This window comes from Gadus macrocephalus, chromosome 16 (assembly GCF_031168955.1).
Source record: "Gadus macrocephalus chromosome 16, ASM3116895v1".
Classification (NCBI taxonomy): Eukaryota; Metazoa; Chordata; class Actinopteri; order Gadiformes; family Gadidae; genus Gadus; species Gadus macrocephalus.
This window is the reverse complement of record NC_082397.1, coordinates 702233-717434: the sequence shown is the minus strand read 5'-3', so window position 1 is coordinate 717434 and position 15202 is coordinate 702233. Positions and strand designations below refer to the sequence as shown.

General features: G+C 47.3%; 2 protein-coding genes across 2 annotated transcripts; both read right to left on the bottom strand.

The window, feature by feature from the left end:
• Nucleotides 1-7570: 7570 nt before the first annotated feature.
• On the bottom strand, nt 7571-8754 carry LOC132474763 (olfactory receptor 2AT4-like). Its single transcript, XM_060075627.1, has one exon. It carries the CDS (start codon nt 8573-8575, stop codon nt 7571-7573), a length of 1005 nt encoding a protein of 334 aa, XP_059931610.1. The 5' UTR covers nt 8576-8754.
• A 3176-nt stretch (nt 8755-11930) lies between these two features.
• lipt2 (lipoyl(octanoyl) transferase 2) lies at nt 11931-14805 on the bottom strand. Its single transcript, XM_060076207.1, has 2 exons — nt 13965-14805; nt 11931-12755 (listed from the first exon to the last, which is right to left on the bottom strand). The coding sequence occupies exons 1-2, from the start codon at nt 14413-14415 to the stop codon at nt 12514-12516; spliced, it is 693 nt and encodes a 230-aa protein (XP_059932190.1). The 5' UTR covers nt 14416-14805; the 3' UTR covers nt 11931-12513.
• Nucleotides 14806-15202: the final 397 nt, after the last annotated feature.

The following is a 15202-nucleotide window of genomic DNA, read 5'->3' as shown; positions in this document are numbered from 1 at the left end:
TCTGTTTGTCTGTCTGTCCTGGGTTGTGTGGCATCATCTTCTCTTCTTATAGTTTGATCTTAATACACATTACTTGCCCTTAGCCAATAAGAGCTGGTCATGTGACATACCTAGCCAAACAAATCCCCAATGCCTAAAGTGGCCCAGACCTCCTTGAGGACTAATGATGAAGTGAAGGCAAATCAACCCAATCCATATCTATAGGATAAAATGATAAAATTGTACATATGAACACAGTGCACAGAACCGTTTTGGAGTTCTGCTAAATGGCATCAGATTCAGCTTTCATTGGCCAAATAGTTAATACATGCAAGGATTTGATTTAGTGATTTTAGAGAGTTCGGAGAGCTTGATTTGTGCTGTGCAGTAGTTTATGCCCGACTAACATGTTGTTTGACGTAGTGTAGTGGAACCATGGCAACCATTTGTTGTCTTGATAACCAAACTACATGGGGTCTAGCAGAGGTTCTGGGATGTCCTTCAGGTGGGCAGCAGCCAGCCTCTCAGAGGACTAGAGGTTTTAGTCAGGGCTCTCTGGGTCAGGAGTCTGTAGGGTACCCTAGGGTGGGGAACCAGGGTTCTCTGATGAGGTGAACCAGGGCTCCCCGATCATTGAACCAGGGTTATCTGATGAGGTGAACCAGGGTTCTCTGATGAGGTGAACCAGGGTTCTCTAACGAGGGGAACCAGGGTTCTCCGATCATTGAACCAGGGTTATCTGATGAGGTGAACCAGGGTTCTCTGATGAGGTGAACCAGGGTTCTCCGATCATTGAACCAGGGTTCTCTAGGGTTCTCTGATGTAGTGGTGAACCAGGGTTCGCCGATGTAGTGAACCAGGGTTCTCTGAAGTAGTGAACCAGGGTTCCCTGATGTTGTGTGGTGATGATTGTAGATTCAAATAATTACATTTTAAAGTTATGATTTTAAATTAGATATTTTAAGTTCATTGGTTTATGCAGAAATTGCTATATTTAGAATACTTATAAACAGAGAATAGAACTAGAAAATGCATTTCCTGCATATAATGCGGTGAGTTCTGTAGTGCAAGGTGAGGTTGAAAATATGTTTTAGTAAGGCCACATAGTTTGAGACGCAAAGTAATGTTGAATGGCTTGAATCAAGTGAAAAGATTCTAACAGAGTTCAAAAGTGGAAATTGACGCAACACTGTAAACATGCACATGATATACACAATATAAAATGGATGGAAACAAATAAAGTGAAGAATTAAACAAATACCTAAAGTGATAAAATTTGAATACATTTGAGATAAACAATAACATAGCTGAGCAGTGTGTATTTGTGTGTGTGTGTGTGTGTGTGTGTGTGTGTGTGTGTGTGTGTGTGTGTGTGTGTGTGTGTGTGTGTGTGTGTGTGTGTGTGTGTGTGTGTGTGTGTGTGTGTGTGTGTGTGTGTGTGTGTGTGTGTGGTAGTAACTTGGAAAAGTACTGAAAACCTGATCTGTATCGACCTCACTCTGGCCGTCACTAGCGCACCCTAGCCAGCTGTCCGCAGCTGTGTGGTTTGTGTGAGCCCGCTAGGTTGCGTCCGCGAACTGGTGCGGGCCACCGCTGTGCTTTTTAGTTGCTGACACAAGGCGAGCCTTCGCGACGCGTTCGTGCGTGCCTGCAGGCCACCTTTGCACTACGGGCAGATTGTTTGTTGCCGGTAGTATATTGTTTGAGTTAAAAACTCCCAGAGTGAAGTCTCCCTTATTTAAATCTTTGCACTAATCCACCGCTGTTGCAGCTGGTGAGTTAGTTTAGTCAGCTGGTGCATCCGTGCACTGGCGTGAGCCACTATAATTTGTATTGTTGTAGGCACAATATCGTGTCATATACTTTTGATTTGTGGTTAGCTTCTCTACTGGCATTTATAGGTAAGTAGCCAGGAAGAGTGGAGATTATTGTTTAAAAACATATAATTATTTAGAATTTTGGTGTACTGAATTAGTGTATGCTTACTGAATTAGCAATATGTGTTGTGGCATCCCGCCCCGTAAGCCTCGGCCCGGACCAGCCCGAGGGTTGGTCTTGGACGGCGTGTACCGCCGTCGCCCACCAGACGGCGACCGAGAGCAGCCCTTTCGCCTCCCCAATCAGGGTGATTGGTGGACACCTGGCCGGTGGCAGAGGAGATATAAAAGGGCTGACACTTGGACAGCACGGGAGGAAGAAGGAAGCGCTCGGGTCCACGTGCAGCTAGAGGCCCACGGAGGCCCTAGAGACCGCGAGTGCCTTGGTTGACTAAAGTTGACTGTTAATAAATGCCCGCAATGGCTTTAACCTTCACCAAACGCGTCGTTTGTACCGGTAACCCGGCTCATTTAAGGAGCGGGTTGCCACAGTGTGCATTGTCATTATTCTGCCAATTACTGTCTTCACCTGGGTGGTCAGTGTAGGTAAACAAACAGAACCCTAAAGCCGCTGTCCGCAGCCGCTGGGGTAAGTGTGAGCCGGGTCAGGTGTGTTTGCGCGCCCGTGCCGGCTACCAGAGCCCTCTGGTTATTCGGTGTTCGGGGAAGTGCAATTTGCCAGAATGGCCCCACACCACTGCAGATCTGCAGCGCGGCGATGAGCGCTGACGATGGGCACAGGAAGTGATCACTGATTGACTGGGGGCCGTCCATGTGCTGCAGGACGTAGACAACCCCAGCAGCAGTTGACGTGTCCAGGGGGGAGCGACTTCGCCGTGCCAACCAGGTACGCGGTCACGCGCAGGAGGGCAGGGCGGCGAGGCGACGCTCACCCCGTCGGTTGACCCGATCCCGCAAGCGTGGGCATAAGCACACGCGCAGACATTCAAAAGATCGGTAGTATGAGTCTCCCCGTAGGTCTGACGAAGAAGAGACCCCGAGGCTGGGGAAGCGCCCCGGCTGAGGCACCAGGGGGCGGTAGCGCAGAGTCGCGTCATATCAGCGCAGCCCTCCAAGCACTAACAGAGAGGCTAGGCAGGCTGGAAGAGCAAAGAGGTCCGCCATCCCTACCATCAGGCCAGCAGGGTTTACCCTTACGCAGGCCTGACAGCCAGGATGAGCGAGAGGACGAGGCCAATGATGTTTTATCTCTCCTGGCATCACAGGCCACGGAGGACCCAACAGGTGGAGCTGGCCGAGTCCACAGGGGTGGGGGAGACGCCTGTTAGCTCTCTGAGGTCCAGGGTGCTGAGCGCCGCTAACATCCTGGGCCTCCAGCCCCCCACACCGGACCCAGTCCTTCAGGGTGGTGTTTGGGAGGGCGTCTCGCTCACTAGCCCCCCACCTTCTATTCCTGAGGCAGAGGACTACACCAGGATGCTCACGTCCAGTTGGGGCAGGGCCTCGAGGTGGCCCCAGTTTAATGCAGGCTGCAGTCGGCAGCTTTCTTGATCGAGACCCTGAGTCATTTTCGGCTGGGCAAGCTGGTTACCGCCAACAGAGCCAAGAGACTGCTGGGCTTGATGGCTGCAGCAGCTGTAGTAGCTCCACTTGGTCTGCTGAGGTCTCGGCCCTTCCAGTGCTGGTTCAATGCTTTCCAACTCCACCCAAGAGACGACAGGCAGGTCAAGCTGCGTGTTTCTCGAGCTTGCATTCGGGCCCTGCGTCCTTGGAGGAACAGGGAGTTCCTGCTCAGAGGTGTCCCCCTGGGGGGTCTTCAACACAGGAGACAGGTCATCTCGACAGATGCATCCCTAACAGGGTGGGGGGCTGTCTGGGAAGGACGTTCGGTAAGGGGCATTTGGCAACCTCCGTGGACGTCAGAGCATATAAATGTCCTCGAACTGAAGGCCATTCACCTCGCCCTTCAGCGATTCCTTCCAGCGATACAGCGCAACCACGTTCTGGTGAGATCGGACAACACCTCAGCGGTGTATCATGTCAAACACCAGGGGGGGACAAAGTCCCAGAGATGCCTCCAGGTGGCGGAGGAACTACTGACGTGGGCATGGCCTTGACTTGCCTCAATAAGGGCTGTGCACATTCCGGGCGTAGCAAACAGTGCGGCCGACATGCTCTCCAGGACGGGACCACTCCCGGGAGAGTGGAGACTGCACGCAGACGTTGTCAAACAGACCTGGATGCGCTACGAGGTTGCGCAAGTGGATCTGTTTTCGTCAGCGGAAACAACCCACTGCCCAGAGTGCTACTCTCTCAGGGGGCAGGGGGGCAGTTTGGGCATGGATGCTCTATCGCAAGAGTGGCCGACAGGCTTGTCGTACACTTTTCCTCCGATCCCTGTCATCCCTCAGGTTCTGCAGAGGATCAAGGAGGGCCAACACACAGTCCTGCTGATTGCCCCACGTTGGCCAGCGAGACCCTGGTTTTCAGATCTGCTCCAGCTACTGCAGGGTCAGCCATGGCAGTTGCCAAGCAGGGCAGACATCCTGGCACAAGCAGGTGGGCTGATATGGCATCCGAACCCGGTCGCCCTGCGCCTTTTGGTTTGGCCAGTACAGAGCCTGTCACTGAGCGTTTAGATGCGTCTGTTCGGGAGACACTCGACAACGCTAGGGCTCCATCTACTAGAGCCAGCAATGCGCTCAGATGGAGAATTTTCTCAGGCTGGTGCCAGAATATGGATATTGAGCCAGCAGCAGTTTGCCCTGTGCCTCCCGTGCTGCGTTTCTTGCAGTCCCAGCTGGACCAAGGCAAGGCGGTTAGTACGGTGAAAGTCTACGCTTCACCATTTCTCTAGGGATGCCTCCCGAGAGATGCCTCTCGGGAGGCATCCCTTGGTGGGCCAGTTCTTGAAGGGAGCACGCCGTTTGCGCCCAGCCCGTACCCTACGGGCACCAGGCTGGGACCTCCCGATGGTTTTAGCATCACTCACTGAAGCTCCGTACGAGCCCATTGCGGATGCCGATCTACGCTCTTCGTCACTTAAAACAGCATTCCTTTTAGCCCTCTGCTCAGCAAGACGGGTTGGGGAGCTGTGTGCCCTCTCTGTCAGTGACGATTGCCTCAGGTGGAGGGAAGGTGGCACCCGTGTTTCACTGTGGCCAAATCCGGCCTTTCTGCCAAAGGTTGTTAATAGGCAGTCCATCAATCAGGTTTTGGAGGTGGATGCGTTTCAGCCCGCCTCTGCCTCACAGGCAGAGCAGGAGAGGTTGCTCACTTTGTGCCCAGTGAGGGCATTGAGAGCTTACCTGACCCATACACAGCCACTAAGGGGAGCACACTCCCAACTTTTCGTCTGCTACGGGGCAGCAAAGAGGGGCTTACCTCTTTCGAAGCAGACGCTGTCCCATTGGTTGGTAGACGTTATTTCCCATGCCTACAGAGCAAGCGGGATGGAAGTCCCGCCTTGTTTAAGGACTCATTCAACCAGAAGTATGGCAACGTCCTGGGCTGCCCTCAGGGGAGTGCCAGCTGATGACATCTGTGCAGCGGCCTCATGGTCTACGCCATGCACATTCACAAGGTTTTATAGGGTGGATGTAACTCGCCCGGCTTCGGTCGGCAATGCCGCCCTCATGCCCATGACCGAGCGAGGTTTTAACAATTAATTTTTAACAATTTTATCAATGGGTTCCTCGCGACCATTTTGGTATTAGTCATCCCTTTTTAGACCGTAGTGACGGTAAGAGTGAGGTCGATACAGATCGTAAGTTACGGACGTAACTGTGGATCTGTGAGACCGAGGGATGACCGTCACTATCTCCTGTCGCTCAGAACAGCCTGAGGCGATCAAGGTATTAGGACGAACCGGTAGCAATCCATGCTATTTACAAGCGCGGGACGTTCTGCTTCCGGATGTGATGGGCATGACGATTTTGACATATTGTTTCGGTGATAGGCAGAACGATGTACTCAATCCTTTTTTGACCATAGTGACGGTCATCCCTCGGTCTCACAGATCCATGGTTACATCCGTAACTTAAGATTTCATTCCTTCCATAAATTGAAAAAGTATTCCTTCTCATCTATTCAATCAAGAACAGCTCACAAAATGATGAGTTCTACACCGTTTTACTCTGTGGAGCCTCAGCTGCCATATGGCATATCGTTTTTGTAGATTGCATTACGTGAAAAACATAATTTTAAAGCATTGTTTATAGCAGTTAGCTTCTACCGGATATGCACCAGATATGTAGCAAGCACCTAGCCTCTCGCCATATTCATGAGGGTCATCAAAAGCCCCTTTTTAAAAAAATCTGTTTAGATATCATCTTAAGTCAATGAGACCAAATATATGAAGCGTATTTAAAATCCAACTGTTGATTCTGAAAAAAGTATTAGCTTCAACACAAAATAAACCAGATATGTAAAAGCACCTAGCCTGTAATGATATAAACGGGGGTCCTAACTCACAAATGACGATACTTAACAATCATATTCCAATCCATTAATTATTTTAGCTCCAGTGTAATATGAAAAGCCTTAACAGTTTAACCTCTACATTGTGTTTATGGTTAAATATTGACGTTAGGTTTCAAGATGTCAAAAATGGTTAACTTTTAATGATAGCCACCTCACCGGAAGTCAATGAGACCAACTGGAAATATGAGAAGCGGCTTTAAAATTAAATAGTTGATTCTGAAAAAAGTATAAATGACATTGAAATTTGTTTAGTTATAAACAAACATCTAAGTGTGTGATTGGTAAATGTTTGAACGAAGGTTAAGGGTTTGAAATTGACCAAGTTGCAAAGTCGGAAATAATTGAAGTGTCCGAGAATTGGCTGACGGCTTCGCCATCCTCTCATTGAATTCCATTATAAAAATGTAAGGTATTAGGAGTTGGATATTTAAAAAGCTCTAAGATATTTTATTTAGGAAAGTAGTTGCACAACAATCAGAGGAAATATGAACATTGTAAAAGTCGAATGGAGTCTATAGGTGAAAAGCTGTGGAAGGAGTAGGAAACCGAATTTTGTAGAGAATAATAAAAAAAGAAAGAAAGAAAGAATAAAGCCTGAGCATAAAAAAATGTTGAGCGCTGCTTGCAGCACTCAACTAGCTTTGAGATCATAATAATTAATAATATTTTGGTCTATATATATATATATGTATAGTGAATTTTATGTATTTATTTTTCGTTTCTCGAAATAAAAAAGAATAGGACACAATTTATGAGCATTACATATAGGCTTATCATGTACTCTGTAGTGTGTGTATGTGTCCTAATGTCATTTACGGTGTTATTGTTCCTTGCTCCTCCCTATGGAGGGGTTACCATGGTCACCTGAGTACATGATGATGATTTCATAGGAAGATGTCACCCCTGTAGCTGGCGTTTCTCCCTCATGTTTGTGTGACCACTCTCAGCCTGACGCCACAACACAGAGCTCAGACTGTCGTGTTTAATGAGGTGCTTTCAGCAGCACTTCTGGACCAGTGGAGCAACACAGTGGTTCCAGCCAACACAACAAGAAACGTGCTGCACAGGAAGGGGTTTCAGGTGTACAGGAAACAGGGGGGTCTGAACAACACAATCTGAATAAAACCCACACTACCAGCCACGATTGAAATAAACAAAATACTTCCATCTAATAAACAGATTACTGTACAACAGCCAATAAAGGACCCTTGTGGAACAGAACCAGACGTCATTATAAGACTTGAGGTATGAACCAGGGTCCAGCTGATTGGTCAGCTCCCCAGCCGCCGTGAGGCCGGATGCGGACTCCGGTCGACAGGTACGACCCGTAGGTGAGGCAGCGCCGGGCCGGGGCGGGGCGGGGCGGCGAGGAGCAGCTTCTGGATGGAGCGCTGGATCTCCTTGGTCCTGAGACCATACACCAGGGGGTGGAAGAGGGGGGGCAGCAGGGCGAACAGGGTGGAGTTCAGGAAGTTCCCCAGCACCGACACGCTGTCCCCCCGGTTGTAGAGCACAGAGTAGAAGATGATGGTGGAGAAGTTGATGAAGATGAGGAGGTGAGGAGCACAGGTGCTCAGGGCTTTCCGCTGCGAGGCCTTGGAGGCCCTCCAGCTGACGGATAAGATCTGCATGTAGGAGAGCAGCACGCAGACCAAGGGGAACAGCACCAGGCTGCAGACGATGAACAGGCCGTACACGTTGTCCAGCTCTCTTCTGAAGCACGCCAGCTTCACCACCACCAGGTTGTCACAGAACATCTTGTTGACGGCGAAGCGGCAGAGGGGCAGCTGAGACGTGAGGTACACCTGCACCGCCGTCAGCCCCACGGGGAACATGTAGGCGGCGGCCAGCAGCACCCGGACCCGGCCGGGGGTGATAATGGTGTGGTACTGCAGCGGCTTGCAGATGGAGATGTAGCGGTCGTAAGCCATCACCGCCAGGATGGCGTAGGCACAGGACCCATACACATTGACGAAGAGCACCTGCAGCAGACAGCCCCCGTAGGACATGAAGGGGTCGCGGGACAGCAGGCTCTGCATCACCTTGGGACACACAGCGCACGCGCCCACGACGCCATTGAGAGCCAGGTGCAGCAGGAAGGTGTACATGGGCTTGTGGAGGTGGGGGTCACTGAGGATCAGAGCAATCAGAAGAACATTAGCACACAGGGTCAACACATACAGGAGCAGGCAGAGCACGAAGAAGACATAGTTCAGCAGGCCTGGGGGGCTGTAGGCAGTCAGAGACAGCGCCGTATAGAGGAAGCTCTGGTTCATGCTGATGAGGAGTACAAACCAATCACTGCATCAGTAAAAGGGTCCGAGACCTGAGACTAATGCCATGCTGCTCTACGTGGGCAACATAAGAAACACTTTGGACATTTAAAGAAGTAGGAGCTGTCTGTCTGTCAGTCTGTCTACTCACTGTCTGTCTGTCTACTCTCTGCTTTTCTGTCTCTCTGTCTGTCCTGGGTTGAGTGGCATCATCTTCTCATCTTTTATTGTGATCCTAATGTCCCAGGACTTGCCCATAGCCAATAAGAACTTGTCACGTGACATACCTAGCCAAACCAATCCCTAAGGTGGCCCAGACCTCCTTTAGGCCTTATGAGGAGGTGAAGGAGAAGGAGAGGCCAAGACCTCCTTTTGGCCTCATGAGGAGGTGATGGAGGAAGAGGAGAGGCCAAGACCTCCTTTAGGCCTCATGAGGAGGTGAAGGAGGAGGAGGAGAGGCCCAGATCTCCTTGAGGCCTCATGAGGGAGTGAAGGAGGAGGAGAGGCCAAGACCTCCTTGTGGCCTCCCTACATCAGAGAACCAGGGTTCTCTGGTAATTGAACCAGGGTTCACCAGGGTTCTCTGATGTAGTGAACCAGGGTTCACCAGGGTTCTCTGATGTAGTGAACCAGGGTTCACCAGGGTTCTCTGATGTAGTGAACCAGGGTTCACCAGGGTTCTCTGATGTAGTGAACCAGGGTTCTCCAGGGTTCTCTGATGTAGTGCCTGAGGGGTTCTCCGGTGGAACCTCTTCCTGGCCCCAGCTGTACCGGGGAGCTCATGATGACTGCGGGGTCGTCAGGTCAAACTTCTCCAGCAGGGACCTTGAAGCTCTTCTTACAGCCTGCGATGTACTGATCCTCGTAGTTCTAAACTCCTTTTTCAGGTCTTTTCACTTCACTTTCATACTTTGACAATTTTTTAATGAATCCTGTAAATAAATAGATATTTTAGGTACATAGAATAAAAAGTTCTTGTTTATTGTATAGGTTGTATGATAGGTAGATACCGTATGGCAAGGTATCTATGGTATATAATGTATGCATGTAGATTATGAAATATTTATATTATATTCTTGATATATTATTATATATGTATTATTATATTATTATGTATATATTATGATGTGATATTATGATATGCACATTATTATATTATAATCTATATATATTATGATGTTATTTTGTAATGATGAACCAGAGAAGGCTGTCAGGCTCTCAGGTCCGGCCCTAATACTGTTGTCTTCTCTCGAGACTGAAAGTTTCAAACGTCTCATCCTCGCCCTCCGTTTGACCTCGTTAACCTTTCACACCCAGAGTGTCCACAGAGTAACTGCTGGTTAAAGCAACATAACAAGCATCCCCTTGCTGACGCTGTTGTTCCGCTGGTCACTCCTGAGGACGGTCATCTCCGCCGTCGGCAAGGAGACGCTGAAGCCAAACCACTCCGGAGGTCCTCCTCCACACCTGGGAGCGCACCGGCTAATTGGCTTCCAGGTGTTGCCCCTCCAGGTGGCCCCCAGTCCGGTAGTCCGGCCCGCTGAGACCCTCCAGCCCGCTGGGACCCTCCGGCCCGCTAACACCACGCCTCGGGGACGACTCCTTGCATCATGCTAACGAGGTCATTACCCGGACGTTTACATCGGACTCATAACAAACCTCTCGTCCTGCTGCAATTAATACAGAACCAATAAAGTTGTTATTATTATATCATCTACAAGCTGCAACATATCTTCATCCAACAACGATATAAGTATATATATATATATATATACATATATATATATATATATATATATATATATATAGGCCTACAGAGGTGCATCTCAATGAATTAGAATATTGTGGAAAAGTAAATTAATTTCAATATTGCATATTCTATGTAGATTCATTCAACCAAAAGTGAAATAAATGCTTTATTTTTTAATAGGGACAGTGCACATTAATGAACATTGATGTTCAAACATCTTTGTAAACATGCCGGATTATAGCAGAGCTGCTAATTTGCATCCGTAGTCCCTAAATATTTCAAGCCTTTGTGTGTATTAATCTTGATACAGAGTTTTGGGTTTTCATGAGCTGTAAGCCATAATCATCAAGATTAAAATACATAAAGGCTTGAAGTATTTCACTTTGGGTGCAATGAATCTCTATAATATAAGTTTCCCTTTATTAATTGAATTATTTAAATTAACATTTCCACAATATTATAATTCATTGAGATGCACCTGTGTGTGTATATATATATATCATCATCATCATCATCAACTTGTATTATTAGACTCAAGGTCCACTTTAAAAGACAAAAAATAGACAACACACATATGCATTAGAATAAAAACATTCCCGCCTCTTATAAAAGGCATTTATACCAATGTCTCCAAAGGTATGATAGCATACTGCACTATAACTTGGGTTCGACAGCAGCATTATAATTAAATTCTTTCAGTCATTCAAGTGACCGATAAATCTGTACATATGGTATCTCAATTAAGCTTGTAAGGTGTTAACTCCTGCATTCACAAGTAGCTCACTCTTACAAGATCCTAAGGCAATAATTGTAAGCAACCTGATGTCTGTCATACTTGATTTTTTGAGCTTTCCCCATAAGGGAGCAGTATAAAGGAGAGTGCAATAAGCTCTAGAGTAGAGACATATCCTTACATGATCAAAACACTTATGAAATGTTCTTGCCAACATATTAGCTTGCTTGGGCATATAATGTACGAGAAATTTGATCTGTTATAAAGGGCCCGAGGTATTGGCTTTATAACAAACACAAAGCTCTTCCCCAGAAAGATACAATTGTGGAAAGTGGAGGTCCTTATCTCCCTTTGCCCTACATATCAGCACACTGCTCTTATTTGAATTATAATGCACATCATGTTTGGCACCATATTCTGTACACGTATTTAACAACCCAGCACTACTGGGAGAGAAAATGGCCGAATCATCTGCATACAGATGGTTTATCAAAGTGCTGCCAATCATACAGCCCGTTCCACAGCCGTTGGTCAGATAAACCGTTTAGATACAGGTTGATGAGGGCTGGTGACAGTAGACCCCCATGTATATCTATATATCTATATATAGATATACAATATAATAATAATGATGAACCAGGGACAAGTAGGACTTTTTGGAAAGAGGAAATATACAGAAAACATTGATATCTTGTAATTGGACCATAGACTATATAAAGTCTTGCCTATTTTAAGGTGCATGGTCCAACGTCTATATGGTTCTTTTTATGGTAAAATTATCGCTCAAAAGATCTGTGGTAATAAAAAAGCCCCTGAGAAACTTGACCGGTAAAACTCAGAAGGCAGGTGTCAAGGTACCATCCACAGAGACTTGATTTTTATATTTATATGTTTTGTATTTGTTGTATTTATTCACGTATGCAGACTTTGGATTTGGCATAAGCAAAACGATCAGTAAGAATCTGATTCTAGACAGTCAACCCACCTACCGGGTAATATAGTTTGAATTATCTGAGAGCTTCGGTCATGTAAAAATGTAAGCATTCTTGAATATGTGTACAGCATGAATATATAATCAAACATATACATATACAGAGAGCAATATTTTCTGCATCATATGACTTGATAAGACATCATGTTTATGCTGTGTTTGACGAACCTCCTGCATGTAAGATTCCTCTTTAGAGATAGTAGAAATAGCTTATAATCGTTTTTATATTGCATTAGACAACATAGTACTCTTTACTTTTCAGAACAGAATGCAGCATGAGTTGGGCTTTTCAGTGTATAACAAATAAATACATTCGTTGGTGAATGAATATTACACAGGAAGTGAAGGTACAAGTGACGGTTGTGAAATCCTTCAGTCTTTTTTGCCCCTTGAAATGAAACATTTTATTCACAGACATAGTTCTAAAGTCCGCCAGAAGAGGGCGCCCCCCCCCCCCCCCCCCCCCCTCAGCCAGGGGGAAGTGGAGGGGTTTTAGTGCGTGTGACGTCACGACCGAAGTGTTCCGAGAAGGAGTCCAGCAGGCGGGGCAGCAACTCCTCCACCGTCACCGCTCGGCCCAGCTCCTCGCTCACAGACGTCACGCCTTTACCCACAATGCCGCAGGGAACAATGTGTTTGAACCACGACAGATCTGTATTGACGTTGAGGGCCAGGCCGTGAGATGTGATGTAGCGGCCACAATGGATCCCTGGAGCACAGAACACAGCGTTTACACCTGATTAGTAAGAGTTTAAACCAGATTAACAGACCAGGAGCACAGAACACAGCATTTACTCCTGATTAGTAAGAGTTGAAACCAGATACACAGACCAGGAGTACAGAACACAGCCTTTAAACCTGATTAGTAAGAGTTTAAACCAGATACACAGACCAGGAGTACAGAACACAGCGTTTACACCCGACTATTGTGATCTGAAACCAGATTAACAGACCAGGAGTACAGAACAGTGTTACACCTGATTAGTAACACCATATTAACACTAGATTAACACCTGATTAGTAACAACAGTTGAAACCAGATTAACAGAAACCTGGAGCGGAGAACCAGACTGCTAGTAACTAGCAGTTTGAACCTTTTCAGGCTTCTACCTTTTCTCCATATTTTTTTCTCAAAAAGTGGCGGAGACCATTGACCTCGCGGCATCTTAGGTTCCGGTGTTAAACCGAATTCTGCGACCCACCAAAAAGTGTGACCCCAGGGGGCGCTGTTGCATATTTTCTGCAATATGCACGAGTTTGAAGCGTAGAAAGGCTTGACAAAAACATACATGAAACATAAGATCTCCCCCCAACCATTTACCTTTTTATTAAAGTGCTTAATAAATTAATTTGATTGATTTGATTAGCATTTTACAGACCCATACAATGGATAGGGCGTTAAGTACGGTCCTTCACCGTTGCTTCTTTACCCATAAAAAGCTACAGTCACTGTTAAATTAAGCTGATTTACCTTTGAGCATTTCCTATTATAGGCAACTGTGTAAAATGCTGTTTAGAATTAATGTCAGTATCAAGAAAAGAAAGATCCACCGGAGATCTTATGTTTTATTTATGTTTTTGTTATACTGCACACGTGCATGTTGCAGAAAATGTGCAACAGCGCCCCCTGGGGTCACACATTTCAGTGGGTCGCAGAATTCTGTGTAACACCGGCGCCCCTGAGTTGAAACCAGTTAATTTGAGTCAACTATTGTCGCATTAGTTGAGACACGTTTAGACAGAGTGTAGTGAAATGTGCCATTAGCCTCCTGTCAAGCCAATGAATAGGCTTTCTGATCATTAATAGTAAACATTAATAGCCCTATTTTTCTATTGATAGATTTATTGATTGTTTGGTGAACTATGAGGCGATGTGTCCGGTGGCCCTGAACCCAGCTGAGGGGTCGTCGTTACGCACCGATAGCGCAGATCTTGTTGTCCCCAACCCACACTCCGGTGTCCGGGGAGATCGACGCCTCGATGCCCAGTTGACCGCACAGCCCGATGACGGTCTGCTCCAGCTGACCGACGTACCAGCGCAAACTCTTCCTGAAGCCCCGGAGGTCAAGGACCGGGTAGCAGACCAGCTGGCCCGGCCCATGGAAGGTGATCAACCCGCCTCGGTTCGTCCGGAAGAACTCGGCTCCCAGGAGGGCCAGCCTGCGCTCCTCCTCGGCGGGGTAAGGGGCCTGGCGGATCCCGATGGTGTAGACCGGCGGGTGTTCGCACACCAGCAGGGCGTCGGGGGCCGGGCGGCTGGGATCTCGGTTACGGTGTCGCTGGACGAAGCGCTGCTGCTCTAGGAGCGCCTGGGAGTAGGAGATCCGCCCGAGCTGGACAAGCTGCACCGCGGCTCTGGGGCTCTGCATTCCGGGCAGTCTGACCCGGTCCCCCGGTCGGTCCAACCCGCTCTGTGGGTCAACGTGGAGAGGTCAGCCGGTCTCACTCAGACTTCAGACTCCCCAAGTCCCGGTTGTTGCTTGTTTTTTCTTCGTTATGTCGGGAAAGTATTGTAGTATTGTGGTAATGTGTATTACCGCCCCCTGCTGGGCGGGAGTGTTTAAAGATTCTATTCAAAGATGATATGAATTACCCTTGTTTAGTCCCACTAAAACCGTGTGTTATCCTCCTCAACCAAGCTGAATCCAGAGGCCGTATGACAGAGTTTTACCTTTATACGATGTTTTAAGAGTGAGTTCGCCTGAACTCCTCTTCACCGAATGTGTTTTTAGGTCCAATATTTTTGTGGTGCTTGCCCTATAAACTATGAACAATAAAAAATATATGCAATACTTTTGTTAGTTTCAAATATCAGGTTTTCTTGACTGGAGTAAACCCGTCGTCTGTCTCCCCCTGGCGGCCGACCACCGCCGACACACCAACATTCCTGGATCAGCTAACACACCAACAACCAGACATCCACCAAACCACCAAAAGAGGATAGGACGATATTAGCCCTAACCCTTACCCTAACTTAAGTGATCATTTTAGTTAAAATAATCAGTTCAGACCTCCTGTCCTTTACATCCGAACTGTTGATACTGCGATATAAACTAACGGAGAGCTCATGTAGCTCTAAACAGTTTGTATTTCCTTCTGTAAGAGTAAACTGATCTCAGTAACAGAATAATGACGTTCGATTAAGTTAGAGGATCG